This window comes from Varanus komodoensis, unplaced genomic scaffold, assembly GCF_004798865.1.
Source record: "Varanus komodoensis strain SLA01 unplaced genomic scaffold, ASM479886v1 scaffold59_1, whole genome shotgun sequence".
Lineage (NCBI taxonomy): Eukaryota > Metazoa > Chordata > Lepidosauria > Squamata > Varanidae > Varanus > Varanus komodoensis.
The window spans coordinates 591,763-607,829 of NW_025336221.1; the positions used below are offsets into that span (position 1 = coordinate 591,763).

At 42.0% G+C, this 16,067-nt stretch overlaps 1 protein-coding gene across 7 annotated transcripts in view; it reads right to left on the reverse strand.

Moving 5' to 3' along the window:
- BPTF (bromodomain PHD finger transcription factor) overlaps window positions 1–16,067 on the reverse strand; it is an 80,776-nt gene that overhangs the window by 10,582 nt on the left and 54,127 nt on the right. For 4 of the 7 annotated variants that reach the window (XM_044449460.1, XM_044449459.1, XM_044449457.1 and 1 more), the window contains 10 exons: window positions 15,757–16,009; window positions 14,240–14,401; window positions 13,079–13,230; window positions 11,715–11,838; window positions 10,736–10,956; window positions 9,239–9,461; window positions 8,129–9,066; window positions 7,025–7,107; window positions 5,706–5,931; window positions 3,276–3,631 (listed from right to left, as the gene is read on the reverse strand). In XM_044449460.1, the coding sequence (XP_044305395.1) occupies window positions 3,276–3,631; window positions 5,706–5,931; window positions 7,025–7,107; window positions 8,129–9,066; window positions 9,239–9,461; window positions 10,736–10,956; window positions 11,715–11,838; window positions 13,079–13,230; window positions 14,240–14,401; window positions 15,757–16,009 (2,738 nt within the window). The remainder of the gene's footprint in view (window positions 1–3,275; window positions 3,632–5,705; window positions 5,932–7,024; window positions 7,108–8,128; window positions 9,067–9,238; window positions 9,462–10,735; window positions 10,957–11,714; window positions 11,839–13,078; window positions 13,231–14,239; window positions 14,402–15,756; window positions 16,010–16,067) is intronic. The other 3 variants (XM_044449455.1, XM_044449461.1, XM_044449458.1) reach the window with 3 other exon arrangements.

Genomic DNA, 16,067 nt, shown 5'->3' on the forward strand with positions numbered 1-16,067 from the left:
TACTGACCACTAATCTGTAAATTATCTGTGGTTACAAATTCCCTTAGAATTATTCAGAACTGAAAAATGGAGTACCTTTCTCATCTTTTTGATTTGCAAGGGAGGTACTATTTTATGTATTAAGATACCAATTTGTAAAGGAACTACACCCATCAAATCTGCAGCTTTCATTAGAATGAATGGCAGTTTCATAGGAAGAGAGTTTGGTGTATTATGTTTAGTTTAAAAAATGAATGCCTTTTCATCCAAGTGGTTACTTTCAAATGGTTTGGAACAAAACTTAAGTCATACTTATGAGTAGACCTGGCTGCTCTTAGGGCACAATTCTATGCACACTTAGACAGAAAAAAGTTGTAAAACTCCAGCATCCTGGCATGTTGGGAGTTGTAGGACTTGATTCTGTCAGAACATGTGATTGTACCCTTGGTCACAATTAACTTAAACCCCACTGATTTCAATTTGTGCACTCGACGTATGAACCTATCTGGATCCAACTCAATGTACAATCTCAATGGAATAATTTATCTATATTTTCAGTAGTTTATGATGAGCCTGTTTGCATGTCACAGCAGCACTTCTTGTTCTGTTTAACCCTCGTGTTGTGGGGATGAATGAAATGCTCAGCCCCTACACTTATTTCCTTTAATTAACAAGCCAGTTTCTGGGTTGTTTTGTTATGTGTGAACCTGAAAATAACAAATCATGCACAACTGTTGGGTCAACTCCACAGTGTTTAAGTCATAAGCACACCAGAGTTTCTAAGTTTGTGCATCACAAAATGACAAAGGAACTGGATTGCTAAGAAAAAGCATAAACAAGCATGCAGCACCAATCCAGGAACTTGCACATGGTGGGCATGTCGTGAGCGGAGCTGGCTGGAGTTGGGGGTCAGACTAGATGGCCCGGGAGGCCCCTTCTGACTCGCTCTGTTTCTATGTTTCTAATTTCAGCTGTGATGCATATTGCAAACTAGGTCAATTATGTATAAGCAGACATTTGCCTGTATCACAACTGTTATGCCATTTTCAAAAGAAGCCTCTTTGAGTTCCTAAGGGGCTACTCTCAAGGAACAGGAAGGCAGCTAAAATTTAATATATGAAGTGGTAACTCTTTACACCTCTACAATAGTGTACTTGCTCATTCTGCTAGATTACAATGTATGTTTTAATTCCTTTACATGCTGTAGTCCAGAAAAAGTATTTCTCTAAGTCAAGTTCTAACCTCTGCTAAATGTAGTATTATACAACAAAGCCAGAGAATTCAGCCTTCTAGGATATAAATCTTTGTATGACCATTCACAGAGCTTCCCCCTAAATAGACTAAATTAAGAAATGCAGACTGACCATCTTTACATGCATGTTTCCCTCTAATTTTGAATAGCTGAAATAGCTGTGTAAAAATTCTAGTACTGACATCAGTTTCTAGCAGCCATAAAATTGCCTGTATTTCCCTGTCCAAAACAAACAAAACAAAAACCCACAACTGTGGCAATTTGCCAGACATTTTTTGAAAAGAAATGCCTTTATTTTGACAGCTGTCAAAAGAGATGTTTGTGAAAAGGGAAGAGGCCTTTTGAGCCTCACTTTTCCATGTCTCTATTTACTTGGGAAAGTGAGAAAAAGGTGGGATACATTGGGAACTATGGGGAAAACATTAAAAACCCCAAGGAACTCAGTATACAGAAGGAAAAAAGTCATTGCCTCCTTTATGAACAAAGATCCCTCACAGGCTTGCTCTCCCTGGGCAGCTCTCTCTGACTACAGTAGCAAAGGGAGCTCTCTGCAAGCTCTCTCAACATACAGGGTAGGTACCTGCTACAGTTTGCCAACATGCATTTACCAGGATGGTGCCAGGCAAGCCTTCCCACTTCTGTTATCCAGGGTTGCACAAATGCATTCCTCCAGAAAAATGCCCCCCCAAATTTATGGAACTATGTGCACGCATTTAGTTGTGCCAGCCTCCGCCCCCATAAAATAAGCAGAGAAGCAATGACAGCCCCTCTGATGTACTTGCTGCTCAGGCATTGGGGGGGGGGGATTTTGCTTTGACTTTTCATTAAAAGGGAGGGGCAGGGAACCGGGGGGGGGGGGGGGGGGGGGGGGGGAGCAAAGGAGGGAAAAAACACAGCATGTTCAGACTGGCCCACAATTGGACTGGGGAAATGAGACAAGGCAGCTTCAGCTGCCAAGTCCTCTAGGAGGGGGAAGGAGAGGAGAACAACCAGCCGTAAAACCAATCATCTGCCAGGGGCATCGTGGGTTGTTCAGCAAACAACCAACCTGCTGTTGGTTATTCGCAGAGTAGCTTACCGTGACGTGTGAACCAGGTTCATAGTTGAAGTGCCAATTTTGATACTTTTAGAAGAAGTGAACAGAACTTCGTTTCCCTAAAAGGACATTTCAGATGCTACTAATTTTTACCGCTCATGAGTCTTAATCTATAGTGGCCAACAAGTGAAAAGCTATTTCCAGCCTATTAGACCTATTCTGCCCAGTGTACTCTAACGTATAATAAGTTCTCTTTTCCGCTTTATTATTAGGTGTAAAATATTTCATAGAAAGCTGTAGTTCTCATTATGTTAAGTGTGCTGAGTGCTTGGTTTTAAAAGTAAAGCCTAACAAGTATTAAAGCATTTAAGAGGAAATAATTTGGAACATCAAGCAAAAGGTCCTACAACACAGTAATCTGGGCTATATGGAGCTGAATCCAGAGCTTGTCATGCTGTGAGCAGGCCCAATGAAATCAATGTGACTTGTATTAGTCATGAGCAACCTCCAGTGAAGTCAGTGGATCTACTAGTAAACACAACTAAGCTTGGATCCAACCTAATGAAAATTAAGAGAATAGATGTTTACCTCCCATTTGGAGATTTGTTTTTAGTTATAAAATTTATTCCCTGAACTGTAAAAAAAAATTCCTTCCCCAGGGCAGAAACACAACCCACAAATACAGAATACTCAGAGCCTGCCAAAGAAAAGAAGGCTGGTCTATAATTCTTCGCTTCCAAAGAGGCAAAAGGACAAAGGAAAGAGTAAAAGCAAATAAAAGATGTGCAATGTGAGACAGATCATACAATGGAAACATGCAAATAGGTAAAATATGAATCACAAAAGCTCACGGACTGGAATTTAAAAATACAATTCTGAGTGCTCAAATCTTCAGTATCTCTAAGTGATTGACCTCTAACTCCCAACCCCATCATAATCTTCCCCACTACTAACTAAATGCTAAATCTAATCTAGGTTTGATACAAATGTGCAACATTCACTACTCACTTAGACTCATCGTAAGGTGTCTTGCAGATGCAGTAAAGCTTTGTGTCCTTCTTGGTTTCCTTTGAGGTAGTAGAAATCATTTTCTTTTTCTTGGATTTTGAAGAGGAGGACTCCTTCTCTTCCTCTCGCTTTCTCTTATGAGATGAAACAGATGTTGTGACTGTGGTTGTTGATGAGACACTGGTAGTATGTGGTGGAGGTGGTGGTGGAGGAGGAGGAGGTGGAGGAGGAGGTGGTGGTGGTGGTGGAGGAGGAGGTGGTGGTGGAGGTGGTGCTGCCACCGCTGCTGCAGCAGCAGCGGCTTGTGCCTTTTCTTTTTCCCGCTTAAGTTTAGCCAGATCTTTCTTTAGCTCTTCCTAAGGTTAAAAACAGAAAAGTAACCCACATAGACACTACCAACAAGCAGTCAATCTTAATTTGTACAATCAAAGTCAAACCATAACATAAAATCAAACTATGGAAAGGACACAGGGCTAGTCGAAATTACTGCAAGTGTGTGTTTTCTATGTTCTGATACTGTGAGCTCCCCTAAGAAAGATTTCTTGGACCACAGAAGAACTTCCAGGCACTGTTAAGAAACTGGAAATCAACTTGCTACAATGGAAAGAATAGGTCAGACATGAATTCTAAGTTATAAGAAAGAAGAAGATTTAAATTTGACCATGTGCATACCAACAGCATTCAGGTGGAATTCAGCTGATGACAAATCTCTGCTGTTTTAAAGAGAATGGAGTCCAATTTATCAATATACTATATTATTGATCAATAAGTATATATATATGTGTGTGTGTATATCTGAATATATTTAAAAGTTAGCAGCGCTGTGTTTTCATATTCATGTGTGTAATTTGTGTCAACCTGGTCTTCATTTCTGGAGCCTAAACAAGTGGATCTAATCAACAAACTAAATTAAAAAAGAATTTAAGCTATAAAAAGTCTTATACAGAAATGTGCATCTTTAATACAGGGGTGAGCAAATATGGCCCATTGCTGCATGCTGTCTTCACTGAAATTTGTGGCAATCCCCCCACCCCCAAGTTTGGTGCCAATTTCAATGGAAAACAGTATGGTATGTTAAAATGGCTGTTTTTGGCCACTGCCAAAAGGCACTGGCAGCAAAAGTGAGGCCTGCCATGCACGTGTGTGTGCAGCACACACACATGAAAGTCTCCCAAAGTTGCCCATCCTTGACTTAGTCTGTGGCTATTTGAGATTTAACCCACACACTTGAGTCAAGATTGGAAATCAATTTAAAATCCTGTGGAGTTTTATTAGGTGCCTTTTTAACACCTGCAGCAAAAATATGACTCAAAGAAAGGATAAAAGGATAACGAAGAAACAATAAAAGGTCAGTGTGGGAGCTAGCAAGCAGTTTTCATACAATCACAGAATAATAGCGTTGGAAGGGGCCATGAAGGTCATTGGGTCCAACCCCCTGCTACTGCAGGACACCAAGTTACACCATCCCACTCAGATGGGTGTCCAGTGTCTTTCTGAAAGTCTCTAGTGTGGGAGAACCCACCACACTTCACACAGAGAAAAGTCAGTCAAAATGTCTTTTTCATATGGACAAAAGTCAGTTAAGCATTTTAATAATGTAGTGCCCTCCAACAAGATAATTAACGGAATGACAAACTGCTATTCCACAAGCATGTGAAACATTTACATTCAACTAATTACTATCCTGTTTTGTGTAAAGCTGCATGAAATATCACTGTATCAAATCTACCTAATATGGTCCAATTATATATTGCAGCTGAAATAAGCTAAGAGGTCATTCAGGCTATCAATCCAGACTGAGGATCTTGGAAAAATGTGAAATACAATGCGCCTAGGCATTAAAGAAGGCATATGGTTTAAATTTAGACCCTTTTTTTACTGAACATTTAATCTGCATGCACAGGGCCTTGAAATCTTTGGGGTGAAGGCACAGCTTATAAAATTTCCAAATTATATCCCCCCCCCCCCCACACACACACACAGAGGGGGGGGGGCAGAGAAAAAGAATGTGCACAGTGGGAAGTTTAGGTCCATACTTGACCTGATTCACTCAGTCAAACCTGTGGGGTGTTTAAGCCATAGTAGACTGTGCCTACTGAGTGCGATTTGCAAACTCAACACCTGGACAAGGCTTGTGTTGCGCAAACCCAAGGACCATGGTAAAAGGTAAAACAATTTTTGCATAACACAACTACATACCATGGCTTAGACAAGGATTACTTAACCCTTGCTTAACCCAGAGTGCCTGGAGTCACACTGAATATTTCAAATGGCAACTCTTGGCCACACTGTGGCTTAAATAAACCAGGGTAAGCAGTTTAATCATGTGAACCAGGCCATTTTTCTTGCAAATTCAAAACAATGAGGTAAAAGAAATACACAGAAGGCTCAAAATGTATAAGCAAAATGAACTAAAGACAAGATTTTTACCTGCACTTCAATCTGTAGATCTTTGTCCAAAAGTGCTCTTTTCTTCAGTATTTCAGCTTTAAGTTGTTCCTTATGTTTGAAGAGCAGAGCTGAAAGCTTGGTTGCATTCTGTTTACTACGTTTTTGTTCTACACTCTCTTCTCGCTTTCGTTTCTTAGCTGCCTGTTTTTCTTCTTTATCTATCTTATCAAGAATATATTTCATTACCTGGTTACACACAATCATTCTGCAAAAGAAGTACAAAGAATATAATTAAGAAATGATTAATAAGGAAAGGAAGACTATGTTGATTCTATTTGATCATTAAATACAAATAAAATTAGCTTTAAAATCATGGCTAAAGCCTCAGGGCATTTCAAGAGGAAAAGGAAAAAAAATCTGACAACTAGTATAACATAGAACTTTTCACAGTTTCTCCTATGTACATCATTACCTATTTAGCAGAACAGCCCACAACATGTACAAACAACACTCTTCTTTCCTTCCCACTTTCCTTTCCTTTAAAGAACATTTATTATTAGATGCAAGGGAATGGTGAAAGTAAAGACACTTGGAACAATTTTCTGCTATCCAATTCTGTAACACTGTAAATACAGGTTTCTTTTATTTAATTATTAAGTAACTACTGCAGAAAACTAGAAGAATGGGTTCCAAGCAGTTACTTCACAGAGTTCCCTGGCTTTTAATACTGTTACAATCAGTTCCATAAGGATGGTAGCATACCATGGGATACAGCAGTTTCTCTTAGATCTTGTGCTTTGCTAAAGTGGTATTTTCCCTTTCTTCAGCCTGGCCTAGTGTTTAAATCTCCTTCAAGGTTTAAGTCATAACACATGTTCTGCTGGCAGGAGCATCCCCTTAGCAAAGCTGCACTCATGGAATGGTCCTACTGGCAGAAAAGCAGGAAAGGAAATTTCACCCATATCCTGTCCCATCTGAAGCCTCTTGCACCTAGCATGTCCTGAGCCATGGGGCTGGGGTGCCACAGGAGGCTGCGGGGGAATAGAAACATGATGAAAATCACCTTTGCCCTCTTTTCCTCCAGAGGAATCTCCTGCTGGATCCAAGTCTCTGTCAAGGACAGGAGCTCTTCTGTTCACCAAAGAGAACTCGGGATCCAACGCACTCTGCAGATACTACAGTGGCTGATATCATACAGGAATTGCTCATGCAAACAGACTGCTCAGGGGACAATTCCTTGTGTGACTCAATTGGTTGTAATGTCTGCACTAACACTGGTTCAGCAGAAGTACTAAAATGTATCTCCCCCTTCCTCTGCATGCTCACATAATCGTTTGTCCTAAATCCACCTGCCTTACCGTTGATTCTCTTCACGTTCGGCAGGAGTCAGTGTCTTTTTCTGTTTTAAGTGCTCTATCACAGCATTGTGTTTCATTACCACCTTCAAGACAGGAAACAAATCCAATATATGAAAACTTTAGAGAGCAAGCAACAACAACATGGGAAATCTGGGACATTTCCAACCTCTAAGTAATTGTAAACCTGAGTGCCACAGAGACTGAACACGACGTGCCTGAGAAAGTGAAAATGGTCTTCACTTGTTCAGCAGTTGCCCGTGCAATTCTGAGAAAGGGAAGTAGGAGCTCTTGCCTTCCTCTGAAGCAAACTTGTAGAGTTCTAAGATGAGGAAGGAGCAGAAGAAGTAGAATACTGGCTGCAGAGAAAAAGAGTTGGGAGAGAAAGACTGGAACAGGGAGAGAAGTTTGCTCTGTGTCGCAGTTCAGGAAGATTAAGAAAAGCTTTCAAAAGAGCTTTTGAAGGAAGACAGTAGGAAGGCTGTGAGGAGGCTTTATATGGTATAGTGGTGTCATCAGAGATCAGGGGAGAAAGTTGGAGGAGCCTATCCAATCTGGAACCCCAGAGGATCAAACTAATACCCCAGGAAGGGGTTGGAAGGCTCTGCACCTCTGCTTTAACTATATGTTTGAGCCTTTACTTCAATTTGTTCCAGAATGTTACAATGTGGTGCTTTTGTACAGATTCCTCAAAATCTTTTAGCTACCTAAGCATTTTGCAGCAAGAGAGTTTGCTGCGCAGAGCTTTTTTTCTCAAGTCCATTCCAAATATTCTGTAACACTATGTGAAGTCTCTCTTCTGTAGTAACAAATACACTGCAAAGACCTTGCAACAGACCAAGCAAGCAAATCCAAGTCTCTTCCCTGTGACTGGAATACACTCTTGGGATGTGCTAAACAATGACCTAAGCAGTAGCAAGTGCTGTAAAATGAAGACATATTTAGAATATTTGCTACATTCAAAAGGAGAGATATGCAACAGGATTTCATATAGGTACAGTGCTGAGATCTTATCAACAATCACAGCCAGAACGGATTCACGGATATGCATGAAAGCATGCAAATGTTGTGAGAACTGAAACACTCGTTTCTTTTTGACAGTTTTACCTGTTTCTGGATAATGTCGCTCTGATTAGATGCCTGAAGGGAGTGTTCGCGCTTAATTTCAATATGCTGCTTTTTCTTCTGTTGCTGCTCTCTGAGCTGCTGAACCCTTTGCAGTTGCTCTTGTACACTGGCTGCTTGAACAGTCACAACATTCTGGATCTGATGCGTTTGCACTGGGCCAGCTTGCTGGATCTGAATAGGCAGCTGAAGCTTAATCTGCTGAGGCAGACCCCCTTGCTGGGCCTGTATCTGTGCCACGACGTGGGACTGAAGCTGGGAGAACACTTGGACTTGCTGCTGAAGCTGTGGCACAGTGATAACCTTAGTCTGCGGAGGCTGGATTTGGAGCGGAGGGCGTGGGGACTGCACCGTGACTTGACTGACGGTCGGCAAAGTCTGCACAGATGTGGGAACCTGGGGCTGCTGCGTCTGGATGTGTAATGGCGGATGGGGCTGTGCCTGAACTGGCTGCGGGGTGGTGCTCTGCAACGGAGCTGGCTGCACAGTCTGAGCTTTTGATGGCGCCTGAGAAGGCACAGCTGCCTGGGTCTGGCTGGGGACCAGCACTGAAGGAGGCCCTTGCGTAAGGCTCTGTGCGGGAGCCTGAGCAACGGCTGGAGTGACAGGTGACTGCGTGATGGGTGGCGGTGCTTCAGAAGCAACTGTGGGGCTTGGAAGTGAAGCTGGAGGCTGAGATTCAGGGGGCGCTTGGGTTTCAGCCTGAAGCAGGGACTGAGGTGGCTGCGGCGGTGGTGGTGGTGGCTGCGGCTGCAGCTGCGGCTGTGCTGGAGTCTGAGCCTGAGGCTGGCTGCTCTGGGGCTGCCCATGTGGCTGGGTTGGGAGCTGACTCTGAAGTGGCTGGGGTTCTGTAGGTGGAAGCGCTGGCACTGGCTGTGTTTGTGTCTGGGCTAGAGAAGGTGGCTTCTGTTCTCCTGCAGCTGGGGAGAGAAGAAGCATGCCTCACGGTCAGAGCCAGAGTAGGAACAATCTGAGAAACACCTTCCCTTCTCTGGCTTAAAGAGTTCTCGCAGCATCTTATCCAACCCTTTGAAGCCTGGCAACCCTTTCCAAGTAACAATCCTTTTGCCCTATTTAAAATAAAAATCCTACCTGATGTTGAGGTGGAAACTGTTGTAGTAGTGGTGCTCGTCGCAGTAGCTGCTGTTGGTAATGGGGTGAACAGAAATCGCTGAATTGTACCGTTTGGCATAGCTGCTTGCATGAGTTGCTGCCCTGGTCCAGGGATTACTGTGACACCCTGTGGGATCAGCTGCAATTGGCCAGTGGTTTGACCCTGCCCCTGAATTACTACAGTCAAACCCTGACTGCCACCCTAAAAGGAAAGAAAAAGAAAGAACACTGTGTTATGAGCTGGGAAACTAATGGGACTTAACATGGGCTTTGGCACCTGAATTGTCTATTTAAAATAAGGTTTTCTGAAAAATTAATCTGTGGCACCAACAACACATAATTAAACAGACAATATTCAAGGCTGTCACAGAACTGCTCACTGTCAGGAAGAAATGAAAAGATTCTGATGTGAATCTTTACCTTAAATTACAAGTATTTTAAGAAAATTATCTTCTTGTAATGCATATTCAGCAATATAATTTAATAGAGCATTCAAAATTGGCTATGGATTTGTTGAACACATACATTCTAATAGCTATAATTAAGGGATGTTTGCAAGCCTATAATCAGGACAGAAAGCATTTCAGTTCTAGGTTCTCCAGTAGGCAGCACAGCACTTAGAATTTTTTTATGCCCTCTGCTGTCGAATGAGAACATTTTACTAAGACAGATGAACATCTTGTTCAACAGGTCTAAAGACACAACAAGGTGAAAAGCCCTTAATATCATAATGCTGAGATTGGACCAAAGGTTCATCCATTCTCACTCTCTGTTTGCAATAATGGCCAGCTGTGGACTGTAGGAGGGCGTAATATAATATCCAGGTCTGTTTCCGAGCTGAGCAGGGCTGTTAAGCAAAGGAGATTTGGGGGGCATTCATTCATAGGGTCACCATAAGTCAGAGACAACTTGATAGCATGCAACGACAAAACTCATTTCCCCCTAGCAAACAGATGCATGGTGCCTCTCACCTTAACCTTAATAAACCTTAAGGTGATAAACCTTAACACTCATCAATTAAATAAAAGAAACATTTCCACTTTATCAAAAGCACATCTTAGTGGAAGAACAATAAGTACTAATGATATGCCCTGGTTATGGAAAACAATATGGAGGCATGTATCTTACTGAAGAGTAAACCAAATTTTGGATAGCCATGTGTGAACAATTCTTCCTTTTCTTTTACTATATCAAAGGGATAGAATCGACTTAAAGAAACAGCCTGGGTTAAGCCCACTTACTTCCAGAGGAAGAGCAAAGAGGTTCCTTCATCTCGCACATTTTCCAGATTCTTTATAAAAATGTAGCAGAAGGCATTATATTAATGTTAATTTTCTATCATTGTAAACCTTTGTAAATTCAGGTGTTAATTCAGAAAAGCTGTTTTACATGGGAAGTTATTAATATTACATTTCTAAGCGGAAATGCACAAGTACATGAAAGCTGTTTCATCATGAGCCACATGTGACTGCTTACCTGTCCTTGTGTGAGCTGCGTGAGCTGCGCCATTGTAAGTTTCACCTGACCCTGCTGAGGACGGGGAGGGTGTGGTGGCGTGGCCTGCGGCGGCATGTGCTGTGAAGAGGTTCCCGGGGTTGAGGGTATCTTCTGACTTGTAGAAACTGTGGTAGCACTAGACACTGCTGTGGAAACAGGCTGGCCTCTAATGATCTGGGTCACCACTTGCTGGGGCTGGCCTGTACAGAAGTGGAATTCATAGTCTTACAAAACTGTACGCAGCACAAGAACTCTTACTGAAAAAGTAATTGGTACTGACTATATCAATAATTGGTACTCCATCGTTCTCGACTAACAAGATCTTAGTGTCCACTGATTAGTAAAATCAATGGTCTGTTGACCAGAGAATCAAAGTCACATGCCTCCAAATAACTGGAAATACTCTGTTTGGAAACAGGACACACCTAATAGCCAAGTATTTCATTGCAATATTCTTCACCATACTGTATTCTAATTACAGTGCAGATCAGAATCTGCAGGAGGCAGTGATTGGACCTGACATTCCAAGGGGCTTCTGCATCTGCAGTTCGAAGAGGCCTCCAATGCTGTGTGATTATCTGCCTCTGAAGCAGAAGGGACTTTCAACAGCAGCAGCTTGTGACGAATGCCAGCTGTTCAATGAACAAAGGTCACAGACTCTACTGCATTAATGCAAGCCCCTTGCTGGAGTCTAAGCAGCTATCTGGATCTGTTGTTCCAGATTTTCTGTTTTAAACAGCAAATATGACTACCCATAGCAAACCACAGTATGGCTGCTTGTTCTTTGATTAGCACTGTTAATCCTGAACCCTTTAAAATTACATTTCAGCAGAATTTAACACAAAGCCCCCAATATGATTATGTTTAAACTAGTATGGATGATACAAAAATGGTCTTAAAATGAAGACACAAACCATGGGTTTCGCACACAGGAATTTAAAAATCAAAATTAACCTACTGGCTGGAAGAATACCTTGCTGAACCACTACAGGTGTTCGAATGATGGTCTTTCCTAATGCTGACTGCTGAAGTGGTGTCCGTATGACAGTCATCCCAGGTCGCAGAGGTGTCCCAGGCATTACCTGCACAAGTTACCAGGAAAAATTAAGCCTTTTCTTGTACTGAGAATGAACACAGGTGTGCAAAAACTGTACTTCTGTACTGACTGAGACTGATCCATGGACATAAAAAGAAGGCTCCAAACCAAACTTCTTAAAACCAGTATAGTTAGTATTTCTGAAAAAGCTGAGTTCCTTTATCTCTAATTATGCCTTTGTTTTTCTGAACATCCCAAGTATTTTTTTCATGAAGTTTTATTTCCCTATAAGCTGACTCTCTGGCAGCTTTGCGATAATAGAATTCTTGCACTGCTTCTATAAAAATAAAGCCACATAAAAACATATTTAAAAAGGAAAGGAGACAAAATGAAAGGTATAAAAGTAAAACTTAAAGCAGGAGTGGGCAATCCTTGTGTGGTCAAGGGCCATTCTTTGGGTGGAACCTGACAACAGTGGATGGCTTCAAGGCAAAAGTGGGCACAGACATCACTTTCTCCCTCAATACTCTTCTATCCATCCATTCTCTCCTTTGTTTAAACTCTCTCCCTCCCTCCCTCCCTCCCTCTCTCTAACACACACACACACACACACACACACACACACACCATTGCTCCCTCTCTCTGTCCTCAGTGAGCCAGCATCTGGTTTCCTCCAGTTCCTCCCTCTTTTCTATACATGCACAGCACTGAAATTCCCAAAGGGCTGCTCTAGCTGCAATACTCTATAGTTGGGGTACAAATACACTCCCCCACCTTTCACTGCAACAGTGCATGGAGAGGGGGTACCATGAGAATGCCTGACTGCTTGCCCACAGACTCTTCTCTGCAAGGACAAGTGCCCTACCTTCTCTGGCAGCAGCAAGGTCGGGGAGGGGATGTGCAAACTGGCTACCATCGCCATAAAATGAAAAGCTCTCTAGGAACTTTCTTCAAGAAACACTACTGAATCTTCCACAGCTAAGGAATAAGCACCTAATGATTTAAGGTGACTTCCTGAAACTGATTATTCACTGAAAGGCACTCTAAGGAAACCAAGTATAGGAAACTGCAAGGCAGCAAACTGAGCTGCATTTGAGTCAACTCAGAAAGCACCACTCCAATGGGCTGTCACAGGCTGCATCCATGTGCTGCACACTGGAGACCTCCAGTTTACTTACACTCCACAAATGCAACGTTTTTAATAAGCCTCTAAAATCTGGAACTATCTCAAAGTGGTTCAGGAGTATCCTAAAATAACAATAAAAGGGAAAAAAACCTAATCTTACTTGTGAAGCACTTGTTGTACATACTGCCCCTGTATTATTTGGCCGAATAGTTACAGTTGCTGTCCTAGGCTGGAATGAAGTAAATGTTTGTTGGTTTGCTCCAGTGGTTGATGGAATGATGCCCAACACTTTCTGCTGTACTTGAACGACACCTATTGGGAAAATAATTCAATGATTTAAAAACAGCATTAGTCACAATTAATAGCCTTGTATTCTCCAGGTTATGCAACATATTTTGCAGAACGTTTTTTTTAGTTTTGAATAAAAGATGTGAAAGCTTTTCAAACATTTTGAGGAAGCTTTATTTATAAAGTTGTAGGCCCCCTTTTAGGATGAACTTGCAAAGTTTGTCCTTTCATGAAATTGCCTATTCATGTACTTAAAAACAACACTGTACTTCAAATTTCTATACAACTGAAGAAAATGACAAAGTGACTAGAGCAGCCTGAATTTCAAACTCTCACAAGGATGTTGATGAGTATGTTGTACTTTTGCTAAAAGGGAATGTTGGAGGGAGTCTCCAAACATCTCAGGGCTTTTGACACGCAAAAGATCAGGAGGAGCCTAAAAGATTACACATTTTTCAACCTGGGGCAAACCTTTTCTGATCTTCACCACAGATAAGAGATACCTTGGCACAGTTATTTAGGCTAATCAGTTTCCTCACCTAATGAATTATATTATGATAGTTAAGATGGAAAGGAGGGATTCGTTCTGGGGAGAGAAAAGTGCAGGAGAGGCAGCACAAGATTCCAGAGCTCAGTCTTGACTTTCTAACCTTAAGGAAGTCTGTAATTAATACAACTTGCACCCTTCCAAGATGTTGCACCTCTTCTGATCAAGGTGACCAAAACGGGCTAATACACTTACAGTATTAGAACTCCACTGGCAAACAATGCTAATATAACTGATTCCCAAAATAGTGAAGGAAATTTGCAGTCCTTCCATTAAGAGTATGAAAGCAGATAAGTGTGCAACAGATCTAAAAAGATGATAGCTGCAAAGTTAAGGAGGTCAGCAAAGGGATAAAACAAGATATATAGGATCATGAGAACTAATTTCCTCCGAATTTCTTCCTATTTTAAGAAAAATATCATATATCATTTTGCTAGGAAAAAATCCAAATACAGTAGCATTCAGATGTTCATGGCATTTTCCTACCTCCTTGAGTGGCTGGCACATTAACAGCAACAATCTTGCTATTTGCAGGTAAAGGCAGCTTTGTTATCACTTTGCCTGCCATAGTTACAGGGCTGCTAGCAATCTGAAAAGTCTGCCCGCTGCTGGAAATAGTTGTTGCTGATGTAGCAGTTGTGGTTGTGGCTAATAAAACAGAAATGGTGGTCAGTTCCTAAGAGCAAGTATTATACCATGTAACCAATGCTATGGTTGCATCTTAAAATGGATGGGAGAAGGAAAAAAATGAGGTTTATGAAATTATAAATTACTGTGACCACGAAAAAAGAAATAACCTGTTTTAAAGCCTTACAATAATGATCATTCTGGGGGTTGTACAGAGAATATTTTCAGAATGTGCAAAAAGACACAATACTTCACAAGATGCAATATGATCACTAACCTAGGTATACACCCATGAATTAAAGTGCATGTGAAAGGGAGTGAAATGAAACTGTGAACAGGGGAGCACTCTATAGTGCAAAATGTGCAGAACCCATTCCTTACATATATTACTAGCAAGCTCAATTCTCTCAGTTCTTGTGTAATCAAAGCAGCAGCAGCATCCATACACAAAAGGGAGGTGTCAGCAGGCTCGTGGGAGCCCTAAGTTTGGTAGATGTACAAACTATCTTTAGTGGAAGAAAAACCCAAGGTGGCAGAGGCGGGGAGAAATTCCAGGACAGACCAATGTCGACCAAGCAGGTTCAGCGGCCACAGAATATAGGTTAATGCGGGAAAAATACCCAGAAAAACAGTTGGGGTGGGGACAAACAATGGGGCATCCTGAGCAGGAACAAAATGTTGTTGCCAGTCCCACTTATAAGTAACCAGGAAAGCCAACTGGAACTCTCCATTCAGAAGCAGTATGCAATAGAACATTTGTGAGTTCCTTAAGTTGGCGCCATTAGCATTCCCATTTATGACCACTATGTATTGTTTTGAGTTTCCCAGGGTACTTGACTATTTCCTCTAGGAGACAAAGCAGTGGGATAGATGGACCTCTGCTTGATCCAGCAAGGCCTTTACACCATTAAAAGGAGCAGCACACCCTTCCCGTGACTGTGTTGATCACTAGTATATTTCAACAGAAAAACTAGGTCCCTGTTTTGTCCCCAGTTCAACAATATAGCTGAAGAACGCAGCACCCGTCATACATCCAGACCCATGAGTGCAGGCAGGCGTTGCTAGATGTTCACGGGGAGGTTCTGATTATGAACTGGCTCTTCCAAGCAGAAGCTGTTCCTGTTGATTTGTGTAACCACAGGAAACATCCTGAGCTGCTATGTTCACATAATGGGAGTACAAATTAGGCACAGCAAAGTTTGTGTGACTCACTCCCAGCTGCAAGCTTACCACCAGTCTCCTACATTCCCGGAGACCCCTGCCAAGCATCCCTTGCTATATAAACCAGCTTCAATACCATTAATAAAAACCTGGAGGATGGAGTCAAATGCAAAGACTCACAGGAAGTATTTATTTTTGCTATGCCAACTGTTTACCTGTTGAAGGTTGACCTTGTTTAACCCAGGTAGCAAAAGTCTGATGGAAGTTCTTGTTCTGCTGGAATGTTACTGTAGCTGGAGATCCCACTTTGGTAGCAAGGACTACTTTGGCTCCAGTGGGCATAGAGCGTGGTAATGGGCCCACCACAACCTTCTGCGGAGTGGAAACTGTGGTTGCAGTGCTGCTAGTTGTCGTAGCTGTAGTGGCACCGCACACTGCAGGCAACTGCTTCTGCTGCTCCAGTCGCTTCTAGGAGAGTTAAAACCATGATCTGGTGAAGAACAGCTACATTTAGCCTGTTCGACAA